General features: G+C 39.4%; 1 protein-coding gene across 2 annotated transcripts in view; it reads left to right on the top strand.

Moving 5' to 3' along the window:
• The window catches only part of tox3 (TOX high mobility group box family member 3), a 113,343-nt gene extending 97,374 nt beyond the window's left edge, over positions 1-15,969 (top strand). The window contains exons 5-9 of one of the 2 annotated variants that reach the window (XM_060837716.1): positions 777-1,004; positions 4,337-4,417; positions 8,758-9,519; positions 13,803-13,978; positions 15,446-15,969. In XM_060837716.1, the coding sequence (XP_060693699.1) occupies positions 777-1,004; positions 4,337-4,417; positions 8,758-9,519; positions 13,803-13,978; positions 15,446-15,506 (1,308 nt within the window). In that variant the 3' untranslated portion in view covers positions 15,507-15,969. The remainder of the gene's footprint in view (positions 1-776; positions 1,005-4,336; positions 4,418-8,757; positions 9,520-13,802; positions 13,979-15,445) is intronic. The other variant, XM_060837717.1, reaches the window with a different exon arrangement.
• Positions 15,970-26,597: the final 10,628 nt, after the last annotated feature.

Raw genomic sequence — 26,597 nt, 5'->3', positions numbered from 1 at the left:
ACATGTAATTCATTCAAACTGTTCTTCTGGAATTTTATGCTTATATTCTCAGTTTTTAATCATGTCTATTGTAAAGGTAGAGTAGTATTTTCTTAGAAGACAATAGTATTTAGGCTTATAATTTGAAGCGATAATTCTTGCTGTTGTACTGAAGAATGTATGTTACTGTGACTATTTAAAAAAAGTAAGTGATTTTTATGTTCTTTTTGATTTATTTAGTGAATAATTCATACTGAATGTAGACAAACTAAATTTCAAGGCCAGTAAATAGCTAAGTCTTGTCTAGGCAATTTTGTTAAAACAGCAAATGAATAGTTCCATCAAATGTCATTGTTAATTTTCATAAAATAATTGCAGTTTTTAAATTTGCTTTGAGTGTGATATTTGATTAACTAATCTGCCTTGATTTACTTTCGTTCTGTCAAGCACTTTAGAGATTGTTTTAGACTCATTAGCTAATCCAGATCAAGAAAGCATTGTTACATATTTGATTACCTAGAGCTTTGATCTCTAGTTGCTAAATCCTGCATGATTCAAAAGTACATTGTACATTCAATGCCTAAAGACATTTGGTACAATGTCAACTTTTGATTTATCTAAGATTAAATGTACAAATATTTGTCCTTTCAATTTTACCCTTGTTAAGGGAATATTAGAATCTAAATGAATAATAATTTTCAACATAATTTAATCAGACAAAATGTTTCAGTCTTAGCATTTTAATTGCCTTGAAGAGAGCATTTGCAGTAACAAACTGTTTTTCTGTCTTGCTTCAGGTGAGTGTTGAGAAACGAGCTGCAGTCGATTCAGGAAAAAAACCCAAGACACCAAAGAAGAAGAAGAAGAAGGATCCTAATGAGCCCCAAAAACCTGTATCAGCCTATGCTCTTTTCTTCAGGGACACGCAAGCTGCCATTAAAGGACAAAACCCCAATGCCACATTTGGCGAAGTTTCCAAAATTGTAGCATCTATGTGGGACAGTCTAGGAGAGGAACAAAAACAGGTGACTTTTAGTTATTCTGTAGAGACCAACAGTAGAGTGACGATCAATCAGATCTTGTTACTGAAATAGATGTTGGTAATGAGGCAGGGTTGCATTAAATTTTATGTTTTGCGGTAATAATGATATTGAAACTATCAGCATTTTCTACCATCACTCCACACAGACTGATGTCGATTGCTGTAACCCACATGTAATCAAAATAGCATGGAAATCCAGAAGCTAGTGATAACTATTTAACGCTTCTCCTGAGGATGCATTGTTGAGTAATCTCCAGAGTGCAAAACTCTGGGCAATGGATGAGTTCATTAATGAAAACTTCCACTTTTATGCTGGTATTAATATTGTAAACAATTCTTGAAAAATGCACATTCTGTTGAATTGGGTTTTTAATAGTGTATTAACTTCATAATTAATAAGAATATTCCTAAGCTCTGAAGAAACTGATTTAATATTTGTAGAATGTCCAATTTCTCCATTAGGAGAATAAAATTTCCACAAATTCATGTTTTCTATAAATCTTAATTCTATTTTGTTTTATTATCTAAAACTTTTTTAAAATGTAAAAGATATTAAGTGTTTTTAATTTCAGGCCTTTCTATCTGTGAGAATAGTTCTGTGGAATTTATTTCTTAGTCTGCTCAATGTCATATCTGTTTCTGGGCCCTGGCAATTCAATGGACTTGGGATCAGGTACAAATTCACCTAGAGAAAAAAGAATTATGTACACAGCTATTGCTGCATTTTTGTTTGGTCAGGAACCGTTTCTTTGGTCAGGAGGAATTGCCTTGCTTCACCACTTGACCAAAAAAATCCACACCAATTTATCAGCTAGTGGGTAATCTTAACTTTGGCATTTGGCAAAGAATAAATGATACTGATTTAGTTGATTGTTATACAAATCTTCAGCTGATTCAATGGAATGTAAAATCTAAAATGTAGGGGTGGCCAGTCTGATATTGCCCACCCCACACAATCAACACCCAAACTTGGAATTAACCCCAGTACTTTCCACACTATTCTGTAGGTTTTTTTCTCAAATAGGTAACAATGCGATTATGTGATCCTTGTTAAATTTGATTTCTAACATCTGCTTTCATTTCTTATTCATTTTCTCTTCGAATCTGAGTTATTTCCCTTAACAAGGAGGTCTGTGAGAATCCTGTTTTCTGGTGTCCAGCTCAGTGTTGCATACATTTGATTTAGTCCAACAATTTGGCAAATGAACAAATTGTTACTCCCCTACCCCCCATTTCTAACACCTTAATCTAGGTTTGTTTCTACCTTCTTCATAACAAGCCATGATCTCATTCACACTAAATTCTGTTTAGTCATCAGCCTTCTGTCCTCATGTATCCCTGTGTGTACTGCTCCTTATCTCCTCTCTATCTTAAAATTTCTCTATATTCAACAATCAGCAATGATGTTAGCAGGAGACAGTGAAGGGCGGTGGAGGGTTGTTTTTATTACTGGTGTCCTGTGACCAGCAGTGTACCATGGGGATCAGTGCTGGGTCCACTGTTGTTTATCATCTACATAAACGATTTGGATGAGAAGTTAGGAGGAATGGTTGGTATGTTTGTGGATGACACCAAAATTGGTGGTATAATGGACAGTGGAAAAGGTTAAAGATTACACTGGGATTACAAGATTACAAATTCTAAAAGGCCTAGAAATTCTAAGGTTACAAATGGATTTTGATCAATTGGGCCATTGTAATGGCAGATGGAGTTTAATTTGGATAAGTGTGAGGTATAGCATTTTGGTAAAGCGAACAAGGACAGGATTAATACAATTAATGATAGGGTCCTGGGTAGTGTTGTAGAATAAAGAGACTTGGGGTTCAGGTTCATAGTTCATTGAAAGTTGTGTCACAGGCAGACAGGGTGGTTAAGAAGACGTTTAGCATGCTTCCTTTCATTGCTCAGACTATTGAGTATTAGGGTTAGGGTATCATTTTGATATTGTACAGGACATTGGTGTAACCTCTTTTTGGAGTACTATGTACAGTTCTAGCCACCCTGTTATGGGAAGGAATTATTAAATTGGAGAGGATTTACAGGATGTTGCTGGAAATGGAGGGTTTGAGTTATAAGGAGAGGCTGGATAGGCTGGGACTGTTTTCACTGGAGTGTGGGAGATTGAGGGGTACAGAGATTTATAAAATCATGAGGGGCATAGATCAGGTGAATACCAAAGGCCTTTTCTCTAAGGTGGGGATTTTAAAACTAGGGGCATATTTTTAAGATGAGAGGAGAAAGATTTAAAAGAACCTGAGGGGCAAATTTTTCACACACGGTGGTTCATATGTGAAGTGAACTACCAGAGGAAGTGGTAGATGCAGGTGCAGTTACAACATTTAAAAGACATTTGGACAGGTATGTGATTAGAAAAGGTTAAGCAGGATATGGGTCAAATGCAGGCAAATGGGACCAGTTTGGTTTGGGAAACTTGGTTGGTGCAGATGAGTTGGATTGAAGGATCTATTTATGTGCTATATGACGCTCTGACTCTATAAATGATTGTATAGGCTCAAAGGGCTGAATGGCCTATAACAAATGTAGGTTGTCAGCTCAATATAGCACCTAACTCTCCCCCTCTCCTTTATCTTATTCTATACCATGTTTCAGTGTCTAACACCATAACCCTCCACTTTTCTCTTCCTTTTACATCAACACCCCATTTATCACTTAACATTTAGCTATCCTCCCCTAATCTGTCCTTACCTATTTTACTGACAATTTTCTACCCCATTTCCAGGGATGGTATGGTGGGTCAGTGGTTAGCACTGTTAACTCAGTGCCAGGCACCCAGGTTCGATTCTAGCCTTCGGTGTCTGTCTGTGTGGAGTTTGCACATTCTCCCCGTGTCTGTGTGGGTTTCCTCCAGGTGCTCTGGTTTCCTCCCACAATCCAAAAGATGCGCAGGTCAGGTGAGTTGGCCATGCTAAATTGCCATCGAGTTAGGCGCATTAGTCAGAGGGGGGTGGGTTACTCTACAGAGGGTCAGTATGGACTTGTTGGGCTGAAGGGCCTATTTCCACACTGTAGGAAGTCTAATCTAATCTATTTCCATTCATTCAGTCTATTTCCATTCATTGGTACCTTTTTACATTAAAGGTTATATGGAAATGAAAGTTATTTTTGTATAACATATTGGCTTTTCTAAAAATCTGGACGCTGCATAAATAAAACTCTTTCCACAATCAAATGCTATAAAATTGCTGTATATTACATATTGCAATGTCCTGCTGCATGGTTTTCTTATGAGTCATAAATGTCCAAGGTTAATAAGTACAAGCATTTAAATTTCAGAATATCTGTTCTTGAATGTAGGTATACAAAAGAAAGACAGAAGCCGCTAAAAAGGAATATCTGAAAGCGCTTGCTGCATACCGGGCCAGCCTTGTTTCAAAGGTAATCTTCAAAAAGTGCATATTGAATGAACATGCTGAATGTGGGATGTTTGTTTAATGAAAAGTCTGTCATTCATGTTTGTTAGTGGGTTACTTCTGGATCAAATGTAATTAAAAGTCCACAAATCACATACCAGAACTTGGTTTTATGTCACAAATTAAAGCATAAAGCAAGTAACAAAAATATTTTGTGCAACACGCATTGAATTTTTGGGAGAATTAGCTTACATTTTATTATTTGTCAACTGTCAGAAAAAGTCATTGCAATTACATGGGTCTCTTACTGTTTCTAAAATCTTAAAAGATAAAATATACTATTTTTCGAACAAATTTGAACTACCACATGACATGTGCCAGTTGTGATTCAGTAGTAGCATTTTGCATCTGAATCAAATGTATGTTCGAGTCTGCCGCAGTAATTTGAGTACATAATCTAGGCTGGGCCTCCGTACATACTGAGAAATTGTCGTCTTACAGATAAAATGCTAAACCATGGTCTCATCTGATTCCTCCAGTGGATTTAAAATATCGCACGACAGTATTCAAAGGAGAGGAGAAAGTGAGGACTGCAGATGCTGGAGTCAGAATCAAAAAGTGTGGTGCTAGAAAAGCACAGCCAGTCAGGCAACATCTGAGGAACAGGAGTGCTCCTTGGATGCTGCCTGACCTGCCGTGCTTTTCCAGAACCATAATTTTTGACGCAGTGTTCAAAGATCAATGGACTGCTCCCCTTACCCTGCCCAATATTAATCCCTCAGTCAATTTCCCAGAAACACATTGTCTCTTTGCAATTTGTAAGATTTTATTGTACTTCACTACCACATTGCTTGCTTTACAACAATGGCACTGCTTCACAGTTAATTCAGCATTTCAGCTGTTCAGCATTTAACATGTTCTGAGGCTAATGAATTCAAGTTCTGTCTTTCCTCCTATTAATGAGATACTAATAGAAATCAGTCAGTGCTATGTTATTGAAACTTATGGGACATTTGGATAATTCATTTTGATAAGGGCCTGATTACTACCTTCTGATCAAGACAAATTGGGAAAGGAATCTGGAGACTGATAGTCACAGAGATGTACAGCATGGAAACAGACTCTTCGGTCCAACTCGTCCATTCCGACCAGATATCCCAACCCAATCTAGTTCCACCTGCCAGCACCAGGCCCATATTCCTCCAAACCCTGCCTATTCATATACCCAACCAGATGCCTTTTAAATGTTGCAATTTTACTAGCCTCCACCACTTCCTCTGACAGCTCATTTCCATACATGTACCACCTTCTGTGTGAAAACGTTGCCTTTTAGGTCTCTTTTATATCTTTCCCCTCTCACCCTAAATCTATGCCCTCTAGTTCTGGACTCCCCCACTCCGGGGAAAAGACTTTGTCTATTTATCCTATCCATGCCCCTCATGATTTTATAAAACTTGATAAGGTCACCCCTCAGCCTCTGACGCTCCAGGGAAAACAGCCCTAGCCTTTTCAACTTCTCCCAATAACTCAGATCCTCCAAACCTGGCAACATCTTGTAAATCTTTTCTGAACCCTTTCAGGTTTCACAACATCTTTCCAATAGGAAGGAGATCAGAATTGCGCGCAATATTCCAACAGTGGCCTAACCAGTGTCCTGTTGAGACACAACATGACCTTCCAACTCCTGTACTCAATACTCTGACCAATAAAGGAAAGCATACCAAACGCCGTCTTCACTATCCTATCTACCTGCGATTCCACTTTCAAGGAGCCATGAACCTGCATTCCAAGGTCTCTTTGTTCAGCAACTTTCCCAATGACCTTACCACTAAGTGTATAAGTCCTGCTAAGATTTGCTTTCCCAAAATGCAGCACCTCAAATTTATCTAAATTAAACTCCATCTGCCACTTCTCAGCCCATTGGCCCATCTGATCAAGATCCCGTTGTAATCTGAGGTAACCTTCTTCACTGTTCACTACACCTCCAATTTGCATACTTACTAACTATACCTCTTATGCTCACATCCAAATCATTTATATAAATGATGAAAAGTAGTGGACCCAGCACCGATCCTTGTGGCACTCCACTGGTCACAGGCCTCCAGTCTGGGAAACAACCCTCCACCACCACCCTCTGTCTTCTACCTTTGATCCAGTCTGTATCCAAATGGCTAGTTCTCCCTGAATTCCATGAGATCTAATCTTGCTCTTAAGGTTCAACTACTTATTTTTAATGTGTAGTGTTTGACAAATTATTTGACAGAGTTTTACAGCTAGGTAGCATCGCATCCATTATTTGGAGTTGGAAACATGTTAAATGTCACGAGTACAATGGTGTGAATTGAATGCACTGGAACAGTAAGCAATCGGAGTTCTTTCAAATTATTTGCCTTGAAAAAAAAAATAAACTGAGATCACTTTGCTTAATGTTATTCAGCTGAATTACATAAAACGTATTACTTATTTTTCTCATGAATGAGCACATTTAAAGAAAGGTCATTCCTAAAGAATTATCTCAATAATGTGGCATTTTCTCAATATTTTTTCATGAGCACCTGTTGTTAAAAACATGAAGAAGCAATTGATTGCTGCATCAATAAAAATATCAAAAGTGCTATAGGCATGTTTATGATTTCCATATTACTCCACTTCCTAGTTTAAATTTACTCTAATTGATATTTATCACAGCATGTTATTGATATTATCCGATTTTTGTTACTGCTTTTTATTACATGGATGGTTGAGTAAGTGTTCCTCCACAGTGACCTGATAATGATCCACAATATCAACTTACCAGTTGACTGACCATATCCAAAAGGTGCCCAAGAACTGTTTGAAACTGTTACAGTCCATTCCACTGAACAATTATGATCGCATATTTGTATTTAATCTTCCTGAAATCAGAGGAAAAGTAGGTAAACGCATACAAAAGCATTTATCCATCGCTAATCCGAGTTGATCTTGTCAACCTGCTACTCCCTATATATCTATCTCTATTTTGTTTGGTACATACTAGAGCAGATATAATAAAGAAGGAATTCCCCTTGAGGCATCCCCTTGATTATCTTTGATGGAGGAGCTGGTCACTTAGAGTAACAAGTTCCTTTTATTTATGCCTCTGTTTATTTTCAGTTGTTTGGCTGAAGACCAGTCTAATCCACACTACCATCACCTCCACCATAGATAGGGCAAGGATATAGATACTAAATCTATCTGAGCTGTACAGCACATTGGTTTGACCACTTTTGGAATATTGTATGCAGTTCTGGTCTCCCTTCTATAGGAATAATGTAATGAAACTTGAAAGAGTTCAGAAACAATTTACAAGGATATTATCAGGGTTGGAGGATTTGAGCTATCTGGAGAGGCTGAATAGGCTGGGGCTGTTTTCCCTGGTGTATCGGAGGCTGAGGGGTGACCTTGTAGAGGTTTATAAAAGCATGAAGGAAATGGATAAGATAAATAGACAAGTTATTTTCCCTGGTGTGGGGGAGTCCAGAAGTAGAGGGCATAGGTTTAGAGGGGAAAGATTTAAAAGGGACCTGAGCAACAACTTTTTCACGCAAATGGTGGGGTGTATATAAAATGAGCTGCCAGAGGAAGTGATGGAAGCTGGTACAATTACAGCATTTAAAAGGAATCTGGATGGGTACATGAATAGGAAGGTTTAGATGGATATGGGCAAAGTACTGGTAAAAGGGACTAGATTAGTTTAAGATATCTAGTCAGCATGGATGTGTTGGACCAAAGGGTCTGTTTCCCTGCTGTATAGCTCTATGACTAGCAGGAACAAGGATCACATTGCATATTGTTCACACCAATCAAATTCCTGCCAATCCTCCAGCCAACTGACCTTCCAAGCAATCAAAGTTACAGAACAACGTACACACTTCCATGTCAGTTGGAGTGTAAACTCTGGACTGAGATGGCCAAAGCTTCAATTTATTTTTATCCTATGGCTAACCAGCACTCTCTCTCACTCTTAATGCCTGCCATGTTTTGTTGCATTATGAACTCCCTTGGCTTTCTAATCCAACACTGGGACTTAAACCTGGAGATTCTGGCTCAAAGTCAGGGATACTGCCACTGTGCCACAATACCTGTTGGTACACAATGTATAATCAGAAATGGAGAAAAGAAAAAAAGGCAGCCTATGACCATCTGGCCGCAGTGCTGACAATTTTATGTGGAATACTTTTAAGAGCGATGGAGAGACTGTGGCTATGTAATTCCCTGAATGGTACAAAATTTCAGCTACATTTCCTAAAAAATTTATTGTTGTTGTTGTATGTGAATGTGGTGTGTTTCATGGAAGTTCGAAAGTGCTACTTTGTTTATGGTTCCAATGTTTTGTTCTCTCCATAGGCTGCTGCAGAATCAGCTGAAGCACAGACCATGCGTTCTGTTCAGCAGACTTTAGCATCGACTAGTCTTTCAACTTCCCTTCTTATGAATCCATCACTTTCCCAACATGCATCTGTCTCAGCATCAACCCAGACACTGCCAAGAGCAATAGCCCCCAAACCAATGCGGTTGCCCTTGCAAGGCAGTCAGCTGGTGGCATCCGTTACCATAGCGCCAAACATGTCAACAAATATTGCTGCACCTATGGGCACCACTATGGTCCCCACTCCACCTTCACCCCAGCTGAGCCCTCCATTGCAGCCTCAGCAGCACCAGATACAACAAATGCAGCAGCATCAATTGCAACACTTTCAGCAGCATCAAATGCAGCAACAACTACAACAGCAAATGCAGCACCAGCAAATTCAGCATCAGCACCAAATACAGCAGCATCAAATGCAGCAACATCAGATGCACCATCAAATGCACCAACAGCAGCTTCAGCAGCACATGCAGCAGCAGCTACAGCAGCAGTTGCAACAACAGCAGATTCAGCAGCAGTTACAGCAGATGCAATTACAGCACATGCAGAAACAGCAAATCCAGCAGCTGCAACAGCAGCATCCACCTCAGCACTCGCCACCTCAGCATTCCCCTGTTGCCTCACAGTCAGTGGTGGCCTCACAGATCACTTCGCCAGTGCCCACACGATCGAGTCCACAGCCAGCTCAGCAACAACAATCTCCACTACAAACCCAGGCTCAGACCCAAGTATTGCCACAGGTCAGTAACTTCTTAACATGAAACCCTTCCAGGAAAACAAGGTGGCGTGAGATCTTAAACTGACGTGACTAATAGATATTTAATAGTTTGATGAATTTGGTGTATTACTGACCTCAGACTATGTTTTTTACAATGTAAATACAACTTAAATAAAAATTTACTTCACAAAACTTTTTTATGGTAAAATTAACCCAACATAGATTTTTTAAAAATATCAGTTATGCATTTTATGTTGATTAAAAGTGAGCTGAGGATTTTAATTGTGACATACGATATATAATTTACATTTTCTACAGTGATATTTTGCCCTTATTTCTTTAAAACCGTAATCCAACAAGTTGTTTAAATAAAAGTCATAACATGAAAGATGTGTGGTAATTGGTATAGTCCTGTTTAAATATTTAAGATGAGATGTATATATATTTTGTCAAAGAATGACTGGAAAATTAGATCAATAAGGAAAGATTTACATTGACCAAGAAACCCTTTGCAAAATTGGTGACTTCTAATAAATGAGTCTGTCTCATTACAGATTGTGAATTCAGTTGAATTAATTGCCAGATTCTATATTTGTTTATTATTTTATTGGGATTAACATGGTTTTCACAATTCTACCACACCAATTAAAAGTAAACTTGCACTGATTCACATTGAATGCTCTCAGTAGTGGGTTTTACCATTCAGATGGTGTTAGTTAATATTTTTGATTTGCTGGTGGAAGGTGGGCATCGATGGCTGGGCCATCCCTTGTTGTCCTTCAAAAGGTGCTAAGCTGCCTTCTTGAACCTCTGCAGTCCATGTGCTATAGATTGACCCACAATGCCCTTAAGGAGGGAATTCCAGGATTTTGACACAGTGACAGTGAAGGAATGGTGATATATTTGCAAGTAAATATTCAGAAAGGGACCAAAAAAACATGCCATCCAGGGAATAGTGGGTAGTGATCTTTCCTTCTGGATAAATCAGCAAATGTATTACTTGAAGGGAAAAAAATTGGTTCTGTATACTTTAAAAATCCATAAATGAATAGATTTTAGTTCTGAAAGACTTCCATAATTCATTGGTTTTGGTCATCCTTTTATACTCCTGGACTGAATTCAATACATAATACTCTCATTTTACTTCACAATTGGATGGCAGTCAGGAAAGGCACTACATGCTCTCTATGTACCTATATGTTTTACAAATATATCAGCTTTCCTACCTCCAATAACCATTGAACATTAAAATAAAGAATCTAGAAATGAGTTTTTGTTCTGAAACAGGAACTGTATAAGAAACTCCCCCAAATTGGGGTTACTTGTGCTTTACATTTTACAAACAATATTTTTCAGTGGAACTTGCTTACATCATATTACTTACAAATTTGTGATAATCCTTCCCATTTAACCATCCAGAAAACCTCCAACTGAAACACAGTGCTCTGCAACTGATCACCCTGCACACAAAAGTGGAGTGAAAGGATTTTCATTGATGCACATGAATTTCCATTTAGAAATAATTTCAGTAAATGTATTAAAGAAATGGCATCTGTTATAACAAATTGTGTGTTCTTGTAAATAGATCTCAGAAGTAGAATATCTTGTCAGTTGTCTCCTTTCTCACCAGTAAATGATTCTGTAATTTGTATTAATAGTATTGTGAAAAAGTACTGAGCACCTTTGTGCCTACTGCCTGCACACAGATGGGATTAGCAGTTCACATTATTTCATTTCTCATCCAAGTGCTTCAGAAATGAGGCTGCCATCGTAATGTTTTCTGGAACAGCATGGCTGCCGTCCCCAGCTGTCTCCAGTGATTAATTACAGCATCTGTCCTGTCAGAAGCTATAGTGAAGAAGTCTGGTTAAAATTGCAAATGAGCGCTGGCAACAACCTTAAACTGCTGATGATAAAATGAAAATTAAAAACAGCAAGTGTCATGCATGACTGGAATCCCAATACACACTAGGGACATGCTATAGTATGTGTCCATAGCTACCAGCTATTAGTTATAAACAGAAATTAAAATAATGAGCACTTACGAAATAGCAGGTATTGTGTTGAGCCTGGACCACATTGTTTCATTGATAAGGAAACATGGTTTTTGCCTGTGTTCTGCAACTGTGCAGCATTTTGATCCTTGTGTACAAATATTTAATAGTGTTGTGGTGATCTGATTAAATTCTTAAATTCATTGCTTGGAATAAATTAGATGAGAGGGAAAGAAAGATTTGTGTGCAGAACTTATCTCCTCCAATTTACATTTCATCTGCTATCAGAAAATTAATATAAATTAGACAATGTTGCTGTATAAAGATAATCCAACCCAAATCAGCTTTTGTATTTTATTGCCAGGTATAATTACATTTTTGTCTTTTGACAAAAGAGTAATATGATTCGTACTTTAATTTATGCTTATTTTTGGCTCGTTCAGAAATTAAAGCTTGCATGACTCATTCTACCCTAGGGAAATTAGATGCCGTCCATATAAAATTATAATGTGATATCTCACTTGTGTAACACAAGTTTTCTATCCCACTATTGCCTATTCATGACACACATATTTTAGATTTTAAAAATGTACAGTGACATAAAAGAATACAATGAGTTTCAATTTTATTTAACTCAACACGGTTTAAATAATTTTATTTCTTTTTATGGAATGCGGCGAGAGAAGATACTTTCTCATGGTGGAAAGCTGTATCTTCATTCCCATTAAACAGTTTTGACATTAGTTGAATGAACACAAAAAGTTTTAATTAAATTTGGCACAAGGTCATTAATCACTAAGTTAGAGTATAACAACCCTGGTGACTGTACGCAGCATAATTTCAGTCAGCCATTATCACCTGATCCATTGATGTTTGCAGTATTTCTAGACAGATGGATTAAATATCTCAGGTTTAACCAGTGTCTTCTGCCTTACGCTATTGAATAGTCTTTAAGCATTTGAAAGGCTTCTTTCTATTACCCACTTCACGGAGTAGTTTGCAGTACTGGACTTGAGTATAACCTTTCTTGCCCCTTTGTTTGGCTTTTGTTTTGTAACAGCTGTTATCATCGTTTTTGGTCAGCTGTGATTGCTGGAGGGAAAATAGGACCAGATGGTGTTTTGCTATGCATGAATGGAGTGTTAGAGTAGTTTGGACTGAATAGGCCACGACTGAATGGTGTCTATGCACCACCTGCCCCCTTAGCAGCAGTGTTTGGATCATAGTAGCATGATCTGTCTTGGACTTAGTAGATTGGGATGGGAAAAAATAGAAAACTTTGTTGGATTTAGCCCATATTTATTGATCAGCCGTGTGGGTAGGAGCATAGTGCAGTAGACAGTCAATTTGACTTAATTGGATATGACACCACATGTACATGTAATCTATCATTGTTTTCTTTCAATACAGGTTATCTGTTTGTTGCCATGGAAACATGGTATTGTCATAATGTAGTATCAGATAAAGGAAGGAGGCAGGAATATAGTTCTGCTTTTGTTAGTCTTTTTGTAATTATGTTGCATGTAACAAAGCGACATAGATGGTGATTCAACAAAAAAGTGTCTCCACCCAGGTTTCTCGTGCTGACACTGCTTTGTGAAAATGCAGAGAAAGGACAGCATATTTGAGCAGCATGCTGTTGATCCAAGTTCTAAGGTTAAAGTGTTCAAAATGGTATTTTTACTCATTTTTAATTTGAATTCTAATTACCAATTATTGTGTGGAATTCACAAGGACAAGCTCTCTGAATATAATGCTCTTTTGAGATGGCATTGCTTAAAATGAACCCTCTTTTGCTGCAGAGTATTTTGCATCTCTAATTTGTATGCAATGCTTGCCTCCTTTTGTCTGTTGGAAGCCAAAGTAAGTATAATTTTCTTCATTCCTGTATCTGTAGGTCAATCACTCCCTTGAAAGGAATGATTGTGAGTTCTGTTACTATGTATAAGGTTTAGTGCTTGACCTCTGCATTCAGAACTCAGACTGGCTATTTTCATTATTCCCTTCCATTGTGTAGACGCTGTGTTTACCATGAGGCTAGCTCAGGGTGCAGTCTTACTTTCTGCATAGGAAGGCAACTTATTAGGAGTGAAAACACCTTATAGGGACCCCTGGTTATTCATTGCAGGAACAGTTAGTATCATTATTCCTTACCAACTATTGATGCATATTCTAGGACATTTACATCTTGATTTGAGCATTACAGAGATAGATAAATTCTCTGGCTCCTTGCTGTCCAACGCAGTACCATTTAAACATTGCATTAATTAGAAAAGATTCACCTATTTAAATAGTTTTTAACTACTTCCAGACCTTTTCACCACCTCCGCCTGAAGTCCAGCCTATCATCAGCTCTCCCCCACCAGCTCCTGTGGGTGCTACCACTCCAATACGATGCATGAGGACTGGCTGCACAAATCCACCAACCCAGAGCGTGGAGTGGGATAATGAATACTGTAGCAGCGAGTGTGTAGTTAACCACTGCAGGTAATATTTCACATACACCTGTTTTATCAGATTAGTTACTTTATCTAAATAAAAAAAGTATTTTCAAAACACACACAGCAAAAACAATTCCTGTGCAAGCAGTAATCATAACTATAAATTTAAAAAATAACTCTCCTTTTACAAAATATTAATATCTGCAGTGGTAGATGATATTTAACTGACATTTTTGGTGGAAGTTCATTTGTGGCTGGAAACAAGAAATAACCAATATTTTTTATGCTGTTTTGAATGTGACTGTGTACAAGCCTTAGTATATTCATTTTCATTATATTAAAACTTGATCTGAGCCATCAATCACATCAGCTTAGGACAGACCAAATACTGATTGTCCCATCAAGTGTAGTAATGTATCAGCGGATGAACCTTCTGGATGTACAAGTAGTTGTTTTTCATTGAAGAACCATGCATCATTTACTGACTAAACAGTCCTTTTTAAAACTGGAGGTCCTTGATCTGGAGAGTTTAGAATGGATGATGGATACGATAGATATTTCAGATGCTTTACACAGGACACGTTAGCACCTACTCACCACTCTGGTGAATTTTGAAGGTGTTAAACACATTTGCTTCACCCAATACAGTTATACAATAGTAAATGTGATGAACTTGTGCTGCGCTGTAGTAAATAGGGCCACAAGACCTGTTTATGTATCTAAACGTTTCCTTTTACTTTGGTTGAACATAAATTTTTGCTATTAGTTCTTTGAACTGTTTAATTCCTCCTCCTGGTTGAAACTCTGAACAAAAATACATCAATATCTGACCTCTTGAGTGGTGTACATGGTCCTTACAATTGCTTACTTATTTAGAAATACTTTTAAAGCTGATGTTTTCTGCAGTTCCCTATTTCTAAGCAATGAAAATAGTGATACGCATGCAGGGGTTTGTAATCTTTGTTCTTGTTAGTGATGGAGTGCAAAATGTGGAAAATACAAACAGAAACACAGTTTGGTCTGGGTGTCAATGTTTGCTTTTTTTAAAAAAATGTTGCATTTTGTGATGTTTTATTGAACATGTATTGGGGAATTGAAAAGTTATAGAAAATTCCACTGAGAAGAGTGCTGAGTGTGTTTAGTCTATGTTGATTTCCCCAGTTACAACCTTCCTATTTGCAGATTTGAAATTATGAGCCAGGTAATGTGATGTGGTAAGATCACAAGGTAAATCTGTCAATGTACACCTTATCCAATACTTTTTGTCTGGAATATTTCTTGTAAGTTCTGATCTGATAAAGGTTAAGATGTATGTTGTCACTAACATTTAATTTCAACCCATTGCTCAAATGTCATTTTCATTCTCCTGTTCAGATTGATTGGCAGCAGAAAAACTGGAGTTTAATCATCCAGCTGGCCTTGGAGTACATATTATAGTGCTGAGAGTTTTTGTATTATGTTGCGTCTGATTAAGTATAATAGCAGTGAGGCTAAAATCTTGTGTCTTCTGTAGGGATATCTTCATGGCGTGGGTTGCCTCTCGTAATCAGAGCTGTACTGCTTCTGTGAAGTGAAGATTTGCCATCGACGTTTTGCAGCCAAAACTCTGCATTTGTCAGACAGACTGCCAAGAAGATGTTCTGAAAGGCAGGCTGTGACATGCTTTGTTTCCTTGTAACTACATGGGCACAGACTTCAGAAGGCTTTCCAGTGACAGGCTGTACAGACTTTCTTTAGGCCCACCTGCCATTTCTGCCAGTGCCTGGAGAGCTAGCCATTTTACATTGTGTAATGTAGCTTCAGATGATTATTTTGTTTGACATGAACTTAAAGGGCATGGCTTTTAGTAAATGACATGCCTCTGCATGATTGCTGAAGACTTTGAGAAGACTCAGATGGAAAAACGACTTTTCTTCTCTGACAGTGATGTCATCGTGTCCGGTTGAGACTTAAGATACTGAGTGAAGCGTATTACTTAAATGGAATGCTAACTACAATTTTCTTCACAATAACGCAATTGCTTTTTGATGGGTTAAAGGAGAGTTAAGCTGTTTTGCTCAATAATTGTTTCCATTCTACAAATTGTACACAACGATCAAGTTTAAGAATGTTGGTTTCTCAGATGTAATTATTTTCTAAGTTCTTAAGAAACCAGGTTCATTATGTAATAAGCTGTCATGTGACACTTGTATAATAACACCTTTTCCACTGGTAGTATCATTTATTTGTTCTGCAACCAAAAAGAGTTATTTTACTATGTACTGTATTGTAGGAATTGCTTTTTGTACGGCAATTTCTTAGCATAGTGTGCTCAATTTAACTGTGCCTCCTTTAAAGGAGGCTTCTGTGTATAAGGCCAAATGCTTTAAAAAAGCTCCTCTTTAATGCAGTAGTCAAGTTAGGAATGGCTAGCGAAATAGCCTGTAAACCAAAATCAATCATGTTTAATATTTTTACTTCGGTTTGTATTTAATTTTTTTGTATTAAAATTTGTGATCTTATTTAAGATTTAATTATTGAAAAGCGATAGTTGGAGTATTATTGATTGACCTTTCAGTGAAGTGTACTTGTTTATTCACCCAGAAACAAATGTTTTCTTTCTCTCTTGTAACTGATCTTTTAATTTCTTTTATTTTGACTGTAATAAAAGTGACATGAAAATACTTCTGAGATCATTTCATGAACCTTATGCAAGATACGTTCCTTATCCTGGGTTGGAGCACTCCGCCATTTTAAGCAGATGTTTCTTTGGGCTATTACATTGAGTAGTGTGCCACAACCGTGGAGGGCAACTGAATTCAGCAGAATACACAAAATGTTGGGTGCACAGTCTGTCTTCAATATCAAGAAAACAACTGTCACATTGAAAATCCAACCAAGCACTCTGAGTCAGTAACAAGCACAGAGAACACTGGAGAAACTCAACAGGTTTGTAACATCTGAGGAGAGAGAAACAGCGAACATTTTGAGTTCTGTATGACAACTTCAGAATCTATCCCATATCATATTTTCTATTTGAAGAAGTAATTGCCAAAATTGAGACTTTAACTGTTTTTCTCTCTCCACCGCCAGATGCTGCCAGGCCTGCTTAGTTCCTCCAGCATTGTTTGTGTGTATGTTTCAGATTTCCAGCAACTGCAGTATTTTGCTTTTATCTGAGCCAGCCCCAGAGTTCAACTGAAGTAAACATAATTTCTGATGAAAACCTTCGAAATACATTTTGACAGAAATTCCACAAGCATTCTCCAGATTCTGCCAGCATTACTTTGCAAAGCAGCACAGCAATATTAGCTTAGCCTTGTTAAATGAGGAGTTACAGAAGGAAGATTGTTGCATGGGATGTCCCAATCTGTACCAGGCAGTACAAAAATACCATAACGGACTGTTAACCAGTGCCATCTCCTTCCTAGAATTCCATTCACTTGAGCTGCCTGACTTCCCAACATTGCACAAGCAGTGAGTCGCAGTGACGTTGTCTGACAATGCCTGCATCTTGTGTTAAATTCAAATACAACTGGAGACTGAAAACATTTTGGACTTGTATCCATAAGTGGGTGGCACTGTCAGTCATAGTGAGCCTGGCAACTGTCACTGACTGTTGTTAAAACCCAGCTGTTTAGGAAATGGCCTAGGGCTATTATTGTTGGACTATTACTCCAGAGACTTGAGTAAGTTCTGGGGACAGGGTTCAAATCCCCTCACAGCAGATGGTGGAATTTGAATTCAATAAAAATCTGGAATGAAGAGTCTAATGATAACTATGAAACTGTTACTGATTGTCAAGGGGGATAAATCTATCTGGCTCACTAGTGTTCTTCAGGGAAGGAAATCTGCCATCCTTACCTGGTCTGGCCTATGTGGGGCTCCAGACCCACAGACTCGTAACTGTCACATTAGGGATGGGCAATAAATCATGGTCCAGCCAGTGAAGCCGACATCCATGAATGAAAAGCAATCTGGTTTGTTAATGTCACCTAAGGGGGAAAAGAAAGTTGCCGTCCATTTGTCCAATGCAAGTGTCCAGGCTCCGAGCAATCCAGTTGATTTTTAATTGCCCTCTGAAATGACCTAACAAGTGCAAGGGTAATTAGAGGTGGGAAACAAATGCTGTGTCCACCCTGAATGAAAGAAGAGGGAAATGTCTCTGCTTATACTTAATTTGGTGAATCTTCTCTGGTATCTCATCCAGGCAACTATTTCTTCATGTGAGAGCTAAGAAATGGAATGCAGCAGCCTATTCACCTGTTATATTTATAGATTATATCCATCATAATAAAAGCATGAGAATTCTATGAATAACTTATCCAAACCTTTTGCATCCACTTACAAACACAAATATTTCCCCTGTTCTTTCAGATATAACTTTGTCAGTGCTGAGTTTATTACTCTTTCTGCTGGATATAGCAGCAAATAGGTGTCCCTAATGAACAATAATAGACTGAATTGTTTGGTTAATTGTCACATTCAATGAGTTTTGTGTAGGGTTTCTCTCTGAGATTTAGTGAGTTTTCTTATGCTATTGTCCCAGATCTGCCTCATTAGTTACCTACCACACCCCGAAGGCATTCCTATTCTCCGGTGCTAGCCCAGTTCAAACACTTGGCACAGACGCAAGTTCTAACCTCTTCCAGGATATCCTGGAATAGACTGGCATTGCTGGCACTGGCATCATATTTGAAAGCACGTTGTGCAGCTGGACAAGCACTTGCATTCTAGAGCTGTCCTGCACATAGTTTGGCTGTTATGATGGCAGTCAGGGGGTAATTAGTACCTCACTTTGTGGACAAGCACCTTGAGATCCTGGTGAACGTGGAATGCAAGTTGCCAGTGCCCCGGAGCATGCCTTAAGACACTGGCACTGGGTGTCCAAGTTGCATTCCAGAGGATCAAGTGGTAAACTGGAGCAGACGTGTACTCATGCTGATATTCATGTCAAAATTCCTCAGTATCTAGTTTCCATCCATCTTGTATGATGGAAAGCTGCACATTAATGACTTGGGATTTGGTGTTGATGAGAGTGATACCGAGTAATAATCCCTGCTGATAAGCACCTTGCAACTCCCTAGTGAGAATCTCATCTTGGCATCCAGGTCTCTGTTGCAAAATGCCACTAGTCGCTCCCACCTTTTGAGAAAGGCCTCACTCAACTTCTCACACGATTTTCCCCAGATTTCCTGCATGGTGCACACTTTTCAAGGTCCCATTAGATACCATCCCTTGTATCCAAAGAAGGTGTGTTGAACAGAATACAAAAACAAAGGTGGTATTGGTAAAAGGTGATGTATGAAAGTACAATTTGTATCTCTATTAAATATCACTGTACGCATTAAGAAGAAAGAAATGAGCTCAATGTTCCCAGAGGCTTCCAGATCCAGATGCCAAATCCAAATGGTGGTCCCACACTTGCCCTCCAATGGGGATACCAGCATAGGGATAGTCCTAATTAGTCACCTACGAGTTCAGTGCTCCTCTTGAAATGGCTCCATCAGCACAGTGACACGCTTCAGAGAGGTTTACTTAAAAAGAAAATCCAAGGCACCATTAAAGCAAACCCCTTTGATTGGAGGGGAATCCCAGAGGGGTCTCTTCAAAGCCCGCATCCTCTACCATGGGGCCTCAGGCTCCAATCACTCCCCCAGCCATACAGAGGCTAACACCCTCCGGGTTTTGTGTTGGGTAGGGGGGAATGTGCTCTGGAACTGACAAAGTGTGACTGAGTGATCTAAATTGCCCCTAATGGGGAAGTGGGGCTGGAGCTAAACTGAATATCAAATTCCAACCAGTAGGAGGACTTGTGTCTAATTCCATCCAGTTGACAGCCAATCCAGCTTCCTGTTTGCCACTGGGAAAGCTACCCAACCTCTTGCTATTTTTCTGCTGCCTATGTCTCGAAACCAGGAACTCTTTGGTCGCTCTGTTTGCATGGATTTAAGTTATCACCTTATTCCTCTTTCCTATGTGTTAATGGTCTCGGTAAAAAGTGCCTCATAGCCCAGAAGGATGACATTATGTAATAATTCACAGCAAGATTTCTCCTCAAATGCATGGCAAGCTTCTTTCAGTGTGACAGCTTTCAAGATGAGCTCACTGCAAGTTTTAAGCATATCTGGTTACGGTTAAAAGTATTATTTGGGAGGTGAAACACAATCAAGATTTAGATTTCTCACGCTTCTGGCTCCCACATAACTTAACAGCTTAAACTCCTGTATGGTTTCAGTAGTTCAATGCAGGATTAGTGAGCGTTCTCGGTCTTATTCCACTAGGCAGTCTAGAGATAGGCCTGAATGTAGCAGCCTCATCACAGCACACAATGTTTTGAACAGCTGATGATCAATCTTTATGTGAAGTCTTCAAATGTTGACAATCATCTTGTCATGAGGACTGTGGTTGGGTGGGTTGTGTTTTTCATTTCTGGCAAAAGCTGACTGACAGTCCATATAATTTCCATGAAAGACATAGACGCCATGGCAATTGTCAGTCAGTCTTTTGTCTAATTGTTGTTGCCATCTTCCAGCACTCAGATCATGCCATTGCATCTGTAGTATTAAGATCTTATGTGCTTGGATGTTTCTCTAGTGGCAGCTGGGTAGCGCCAACCACACAGCTGCCAATTCAAAATAAAACCAATGGATGCTATCTTGCTGACTTTCAAAATAGATCCTTCATGAGTAGATTTGCACATCACTAAATAGGATGAACTGATGGACTATTATGCAACTTTACAGTTGGTTTTACATGTTAAGGTTAGTGTTTTGCTAATTATCTACATGATTATCCAACAATCCTAAAAAATAGGCACAGAGCGGAAATACGTTGTCGATCATATCTTATTAAGCTCTGCATTTTGACATAATCTTTTTGAAAAGTGTTTGGCTCAATGTATTCATGAAAACTTTTGCAAAAACGTGCAGTTAATTTTTGCCAAGTTAACAAGTTTACAAGCTGCTTGGAGCCATTCCCAACTCCCAGTCCAGTCACATGTTTGATAAACAAAATTCTCCTTTCTGAAGGTTCTGAAGTAGGGTCCACACCTGAAATGTAAACTTGCCCCATAAACCCTGATGTCCTCTGCCATATTTCCAACACTTTCTGTTTGAGCTTCTGATCTCCACAATCTGAAATATTTTGCATTTTTGCTTAACTCCTTGAACCGTTTCTGCCCTAATGTAAACGCATCTTACATTTTCACTCTATGTTTACACAGCTAAGGGAGGCACTGCACATGAAAAATCAAGATCAATCTTCATCTGATGTGAGGTAGGTCAGGACATACGACCAAATGCAAAGATATAAATCGTTCATCGTCTTAAAGTCATTCATCCTCCTTTTATTTTTTTATATGGGCAAGGGACTGAAATGAATAGAGCTAACAGCAGATTCCATTTAGCTGGGGTGGGAGCAGTCAAGGAAGTGGTTCAAAGCAGGAATTTTTCATTCTGTGAAATGGATTCAGTTTGTTATAGTTTGGGTAGTGATAGGGATTGAGCGGGGGTCATTTTATCTTCGGCTTGGGTATGGTGCTGGAATGAAGATTTTGCCTCATCAGATGTGGGGGGTGGGTAATGTGGCTTTGAATGTTATTTTGTCAGTGCGCTGTTTACATAGTTCATGAAGGTGAAAGGGGCTGAGTGACTGTATCTATTGTCAAAGGTTCTGCCAAGCAGCAGGTGAAGAATTCAGACACGGGGCAGGTAAGAATTTGTGGCAGAAATCGAAAGTGGAATTTGATCCTCCCCTTGGCATGAGGGAAACTTGGGTTTGGGGGGAGGTGGAGCATACACATGATGATGACATCAGAAGGTGCTGGCTAGAGACGCCATCATCTTCATGGTTGGCTTAATTAAGTCCAAGGCAGGAAGTGACAAAGAAGATCTTCCTACCTGGAGGCCAATTTAGGCTGTAAAGGGGCAATTTCAATGCCTTATTCTGGTTTTCTGCCAGTGGGATGTTAGACTCACACCATGTGGTTAACCCATCAGCCATAAGGCAAGGCTGCCTGTAACTGAGATGAATATACAAATATTTAACCAAGTGAATTAGGGGCAGGAAAAGGCCATTCAGCCCCTTGAGGCTATTATGCTGGTGCCAATGGATTGTGGCCTCAGATGTAGTTCGATCACATGCAACATGGAGGTCGCTTGAAACAAGTGACGAACTGAATCTGCCACATACCCACTCTGGTTTCTGTATTGTATTTTCTCCATGTGTTTCTTGTTTGGTGAGATCGAAAACTGAATACTAACGAGGTGAATCGGGCTGACAACAAGGCATTTAACAAACAATTATCTCCCATAATTGGCAGCTCACTGCTGCCTAGTGAGAAACTCACTGTGCCATTTAAGCAGAAGAGATTGAAGATGGAACAAGGCTTTCACAATGTCATGATCTCCTTCTCCAATTCTGCTGCAAATATTGCCATATCCCACATCATTCAGACACTTAGATGTTTCTGCGCTCAGTCTTACTTTCGGCTGTAACGGCAGAAAATCAACATATTAAATCAATTTTCTCTCGTAAAAATACTTGTCAATTGGTAATAAAGTCGATCCTACAAAAATAGGAAATATTCAGAAAATATCTATTACTACAAGGGAAATGAATATATAAACAAGGGAGAAGCCACACTAATCAATACAATCAGGTATCATGTGATTGTAACCTCAAACCTGCTTTTCTCCCTACTGCGGATAACCTTTCACCCCTTGCTTAACAAGAATGTATCAAACCTGTTTTAAAAATATTTAAGGATCACTTTTTCGGGAAGGTAGAATTCCAAAGGCACTCAACTTTCTTATACAGGACCAGAAGCTTGTTGTATTTGGTTCTAAGGTCCTAACAATAGCTAGCTATTTTTCTGGCGTAGAATTCAAATTTCACCACATACCATGGTAGGATTCAAACACATACACCCAGAACATTAACCTGGGGTTCTGGATTACTAGTCCAGTCACTTTACCACTACTCCTCAGTATAAGGGCTCCTACTTCCCAGTTTAAGCACAGAATTCTCAGATATCTTCTTAAGAAAAAGGAACTTAGATAAAAGGTAGTAAGTAAATGCCATAGATTTGAGATTTACAGAGGGCTGGATAGCTTGTTCCTATCCCTCCACTCCTGCAGGAATAGTCAGCATTGAGTGGACAGATGTGAAACAAGCCTGCATCTTAGCCATAAGGTGCAGTGGGTGGGTGAAATGAGTGTGGAGTGTGACTTTTATCCTTCAGTGGCAAGAAGTCCCAGCTTCAGAAGCTGCTAGCCAATCTGATTGGCTGCCATTCCCAACAGTCCTGGCAGCACCAGAGCTGTATAGTGGGCATTGCTGGGACTGCTAGCAGAGCCAGATTAGCTGTCCAATGGAATGCCAGATGGAGGTAAGTCAGCATCATTGGGTAGGGATGGCTTTGCTGTCGTAGGGAAGGGGCAATGGGGGGTCTGGAGAGCTGGATTTTAAAATACATATGGGTAGAAAGGAATAGGATGTAATTTGAGGCAAAGAAATAATCTAAGGCAAAGAGCACTGCCCAAACATAATAACACATTCCTACCTGCCTTTTTCAAAACTTATTGTAAGAAATAGGGTTGGTCTCTCCTGCCCACATAAAACGTGTTTGAAGAAGCCCACTGGACTCCTGCTTGTTTACAGATAGTGGGTGAACTGTTGATTTTGGTGCCAAAGACTTCCCATACTCTCAGGGTGAGCCTGGGAGTGGGTAGGAAGATGATTTCCCAAGTTCTGCTCGACCGTAAGCACACCAGACATGGGCATGTAATATCCAGTCTATTGATCTGTCCCAAGGTTAAGAGTGAGGTCCTAGCTATTCTATGAATTGGTTTGCACCACTTTTATTCCAGTGGAAAACAATCTGTACAGAAGGATCTGCAGAGAATTGAAACAAATAGTTTACAGTTTTTATATTTGCACATCACTTGGAGGATTGATTGGCTTGAATTGAATTGAATTGATTGTCCCGTGTACCGAGGCACAGTGAAAAGCTTTGTCTTCCGAGCAGTTCAGGCAGATCACAGAGTTAAGTAGCATAGATAAGTAAATAATAGGTAAATAGCAGCAAAAACAAAAACACAGGTAGAGGCAAATGTTAAGATTTGTGAGTCCATTCTGTATTCTAATAACAGTAGGGTAGAAACTGTTTCAAAACCGGCTGGTGTGTGTGTTCAGGCTTCTGTACCTTCTCCCTGATCATAGAAGTTGTAGAAAACATTGCAAGGGTGGGATGGATCTTTGAGAATGCTGGCAGCCTTTCTTTGACAGCAGGCCTGGTTGATGGATTCTATAGATGGGAGGTTGACCTTTGTGATTGTCCAGGCTGAGTCCACCACTCTCTGTAACTGGTCCAATCTTGAATGGTACAGTTGCCATACCAGGTAGTGATACATCCAGACAGAATGGTCTTGATGGCGCATCTATAAAAGTTGGCAAGGGTATTCACTGTCATGCCAAATTTTTTCAGCTGCCTGAGGAAGAAGAGACATTGTTAGGCATTTGTAACCAAATCATCTGCATGAAGAGTCCAAAAAACTTTGTTGTGGGTGACCACTCCCAGGTGCTTGACACTCTCCACTTGTTCCACCTCTGTGCTGTTAATGTGTAGGGGGGCATGAGTAACATCCCACTGAAAGTCAATAATGAGTTCCTTGGTTTTGCCAGCATTGAGAGCTAGGTTGTTCTCAGTGCACCATTTTTCCAGGTCTTCCACCTCCCAACTGTAGTCTGTTTCGTTGCCATCTGAGATTCGACCGACTATGGTGTGTCATCAGTGAACTTGTAAATGGCATTAGTCTGGTATGTGGTGATGCAGTCATGGGTATACACTGAGTACGCACTCCTGGGGAGCATCAGTGTTGAGTGTTAGTGAGAATGAAATATTGTCCCCAATTTTCACTGATTGTGACCTGTGGGTTACGAAATTGAGGATCCAGTTGAAGAGAGTGTGGCTTAGTCCGAGATCACTAAGTTTAGTAATCAGTCTCGAGGAGATAATAATCATAGAGTCATAGAGATGTACAGCATGGAAACAGACCCTTCAGTCCAACCTGTCCATGCCGACCAGATATCCCAACCCAATCTAGTCCCACCTGCCAGCACCTGGCCGATACCCCTCCAAACCCTTCCTATTCATATACCCATCCAAATGCCTCTTAAATGTTGCAATTGTACTAGCCTCCACCACATCCTCTGGCAACTCATTCCATACACGTGCCACCCTCTGCATGAAAAGGTTGCCCCTTAGGTCTCTTTTATAACTTTCCCCTCTCACCCTAAACCTATGCCCTCTAGTTTGGACTCCCCGACCCCAGGGAAAAGACTTTGACTATTTATCCAATCCATGCCCCTCATAATTTTGTAAACCTCTATAAGGTCACCCCTTAGCCTCCGACGGTCCAGGGAAAACAACCCCAGCCTGTTCAGCCTCTCCCTGTAGCTCAGATCCTCCAACCCTGGCAACATCCTTGTAAATCTTTTCGGAACCCTTTCAAGTTTCACAACATCTTTCCAATAGGAAGAAGACCAGAATTCCATGCAATATTCCAACAGTGGCCTAACCAATGTCCTGTACAGCTGCAACATGACCTCCCAACTCCGGTACTCAATACTCTGACCTGCATAGCTGTTCTTGGTGACAAGATGTTTTAGGGAGGAGTGAAGAGCAAGTGATATGGCTTCTGAAGTGGATCTCTTCGTCCGATAGGCAAACTCAAGTGGGTCAAGAGTAGTGGGGAGGCTGGAGTTGATTAATGTCAAGGCTTTCAAAGCACTTCATGGCCACGAAGTTAGAACCAGTGGACGGTAGTCATTGAGACATGCTGCCTGAGCCTTCTTAGGCACAGGAATGATGTTGGCCCTCTTGAAACAGGCTTGGAACCTAGTGTAAAGTAGAATCATATAGAGGGATGCATGGAGGTTCAAGTTCACTCATCAATACGAATGCTTCATCAGGCTAGGAAAATGGTATGACTAACATCAACATTTGGATGATAAGAAAACAACCACATTAATTAGCTCAGAGAACAATAATCATTTAATAATGGTGTTGAGATGAAGGTCAGGTCGTGTTACAAAAGTATCTCAAGGATTTGAGCCATTTATTATAATGCAGCAGTGTTTTAAGATTGTTCTTAATTTGAAGACATTGTGAAATAATCTTGATGGAAAAGTTGAGAATAACTATGGGTAGATGTATTATAATGAGAATGGCTTCATCAGTCATTTACAAGAGGAATGTGCAGAAAGAGTGGAATAGATTGTATTAGCAAAGAAGGTCTTTACAGGGAACAGTATGATGTACAACAGTACAAATAAAAATGTTTCAGAAAACTGCCCCAGTCAGACTACTGTCATTTCATAAGGTAAGGAGGAACCATTACAGCTCACATACTACCAGAAGAGACAAGGATATCTGTCCATACAATGTCCAGAATAGAATTAAAAGACCTCATTGCAGCATAAATTATGACAGCTACAGCAGAGATTCCATTTTAATCATAAATTGATGCCACATAACAAAATCCAGGAGACAAAAATTCGGCAGAAGACATCAAAAGAAGAAAAGAAATGATGTACTTAAGTGAGAGGTACACTGGAAGCCAACGGTGATGTCAGCACCTGTCTAGCAGGCACTGCCTCTTTTGTACTGATTTAAAAATTCT

Source organism: Hemiscyllium ocellatum, chromosome 17 (genome assembly GCF_020745735.1).
Source record: "Hemiscyllium ocellatum isolate sHemOce1 chromosome 17, sHemOce1.pat.X.cur, whole genome shotgun sequence".
Lineage (NCBI taxonomy): Eukaryota > Metazoa > Chordata > Chondrichthyes > Orectolobiformes > Hemiscylliidae > Hemiscyllium > Hemiscyllium ocellatum.
Note: the sequence above shows the minus strand (reverse complement) of the source record. Positions and strands in the feature narration are given on the sequence as shown.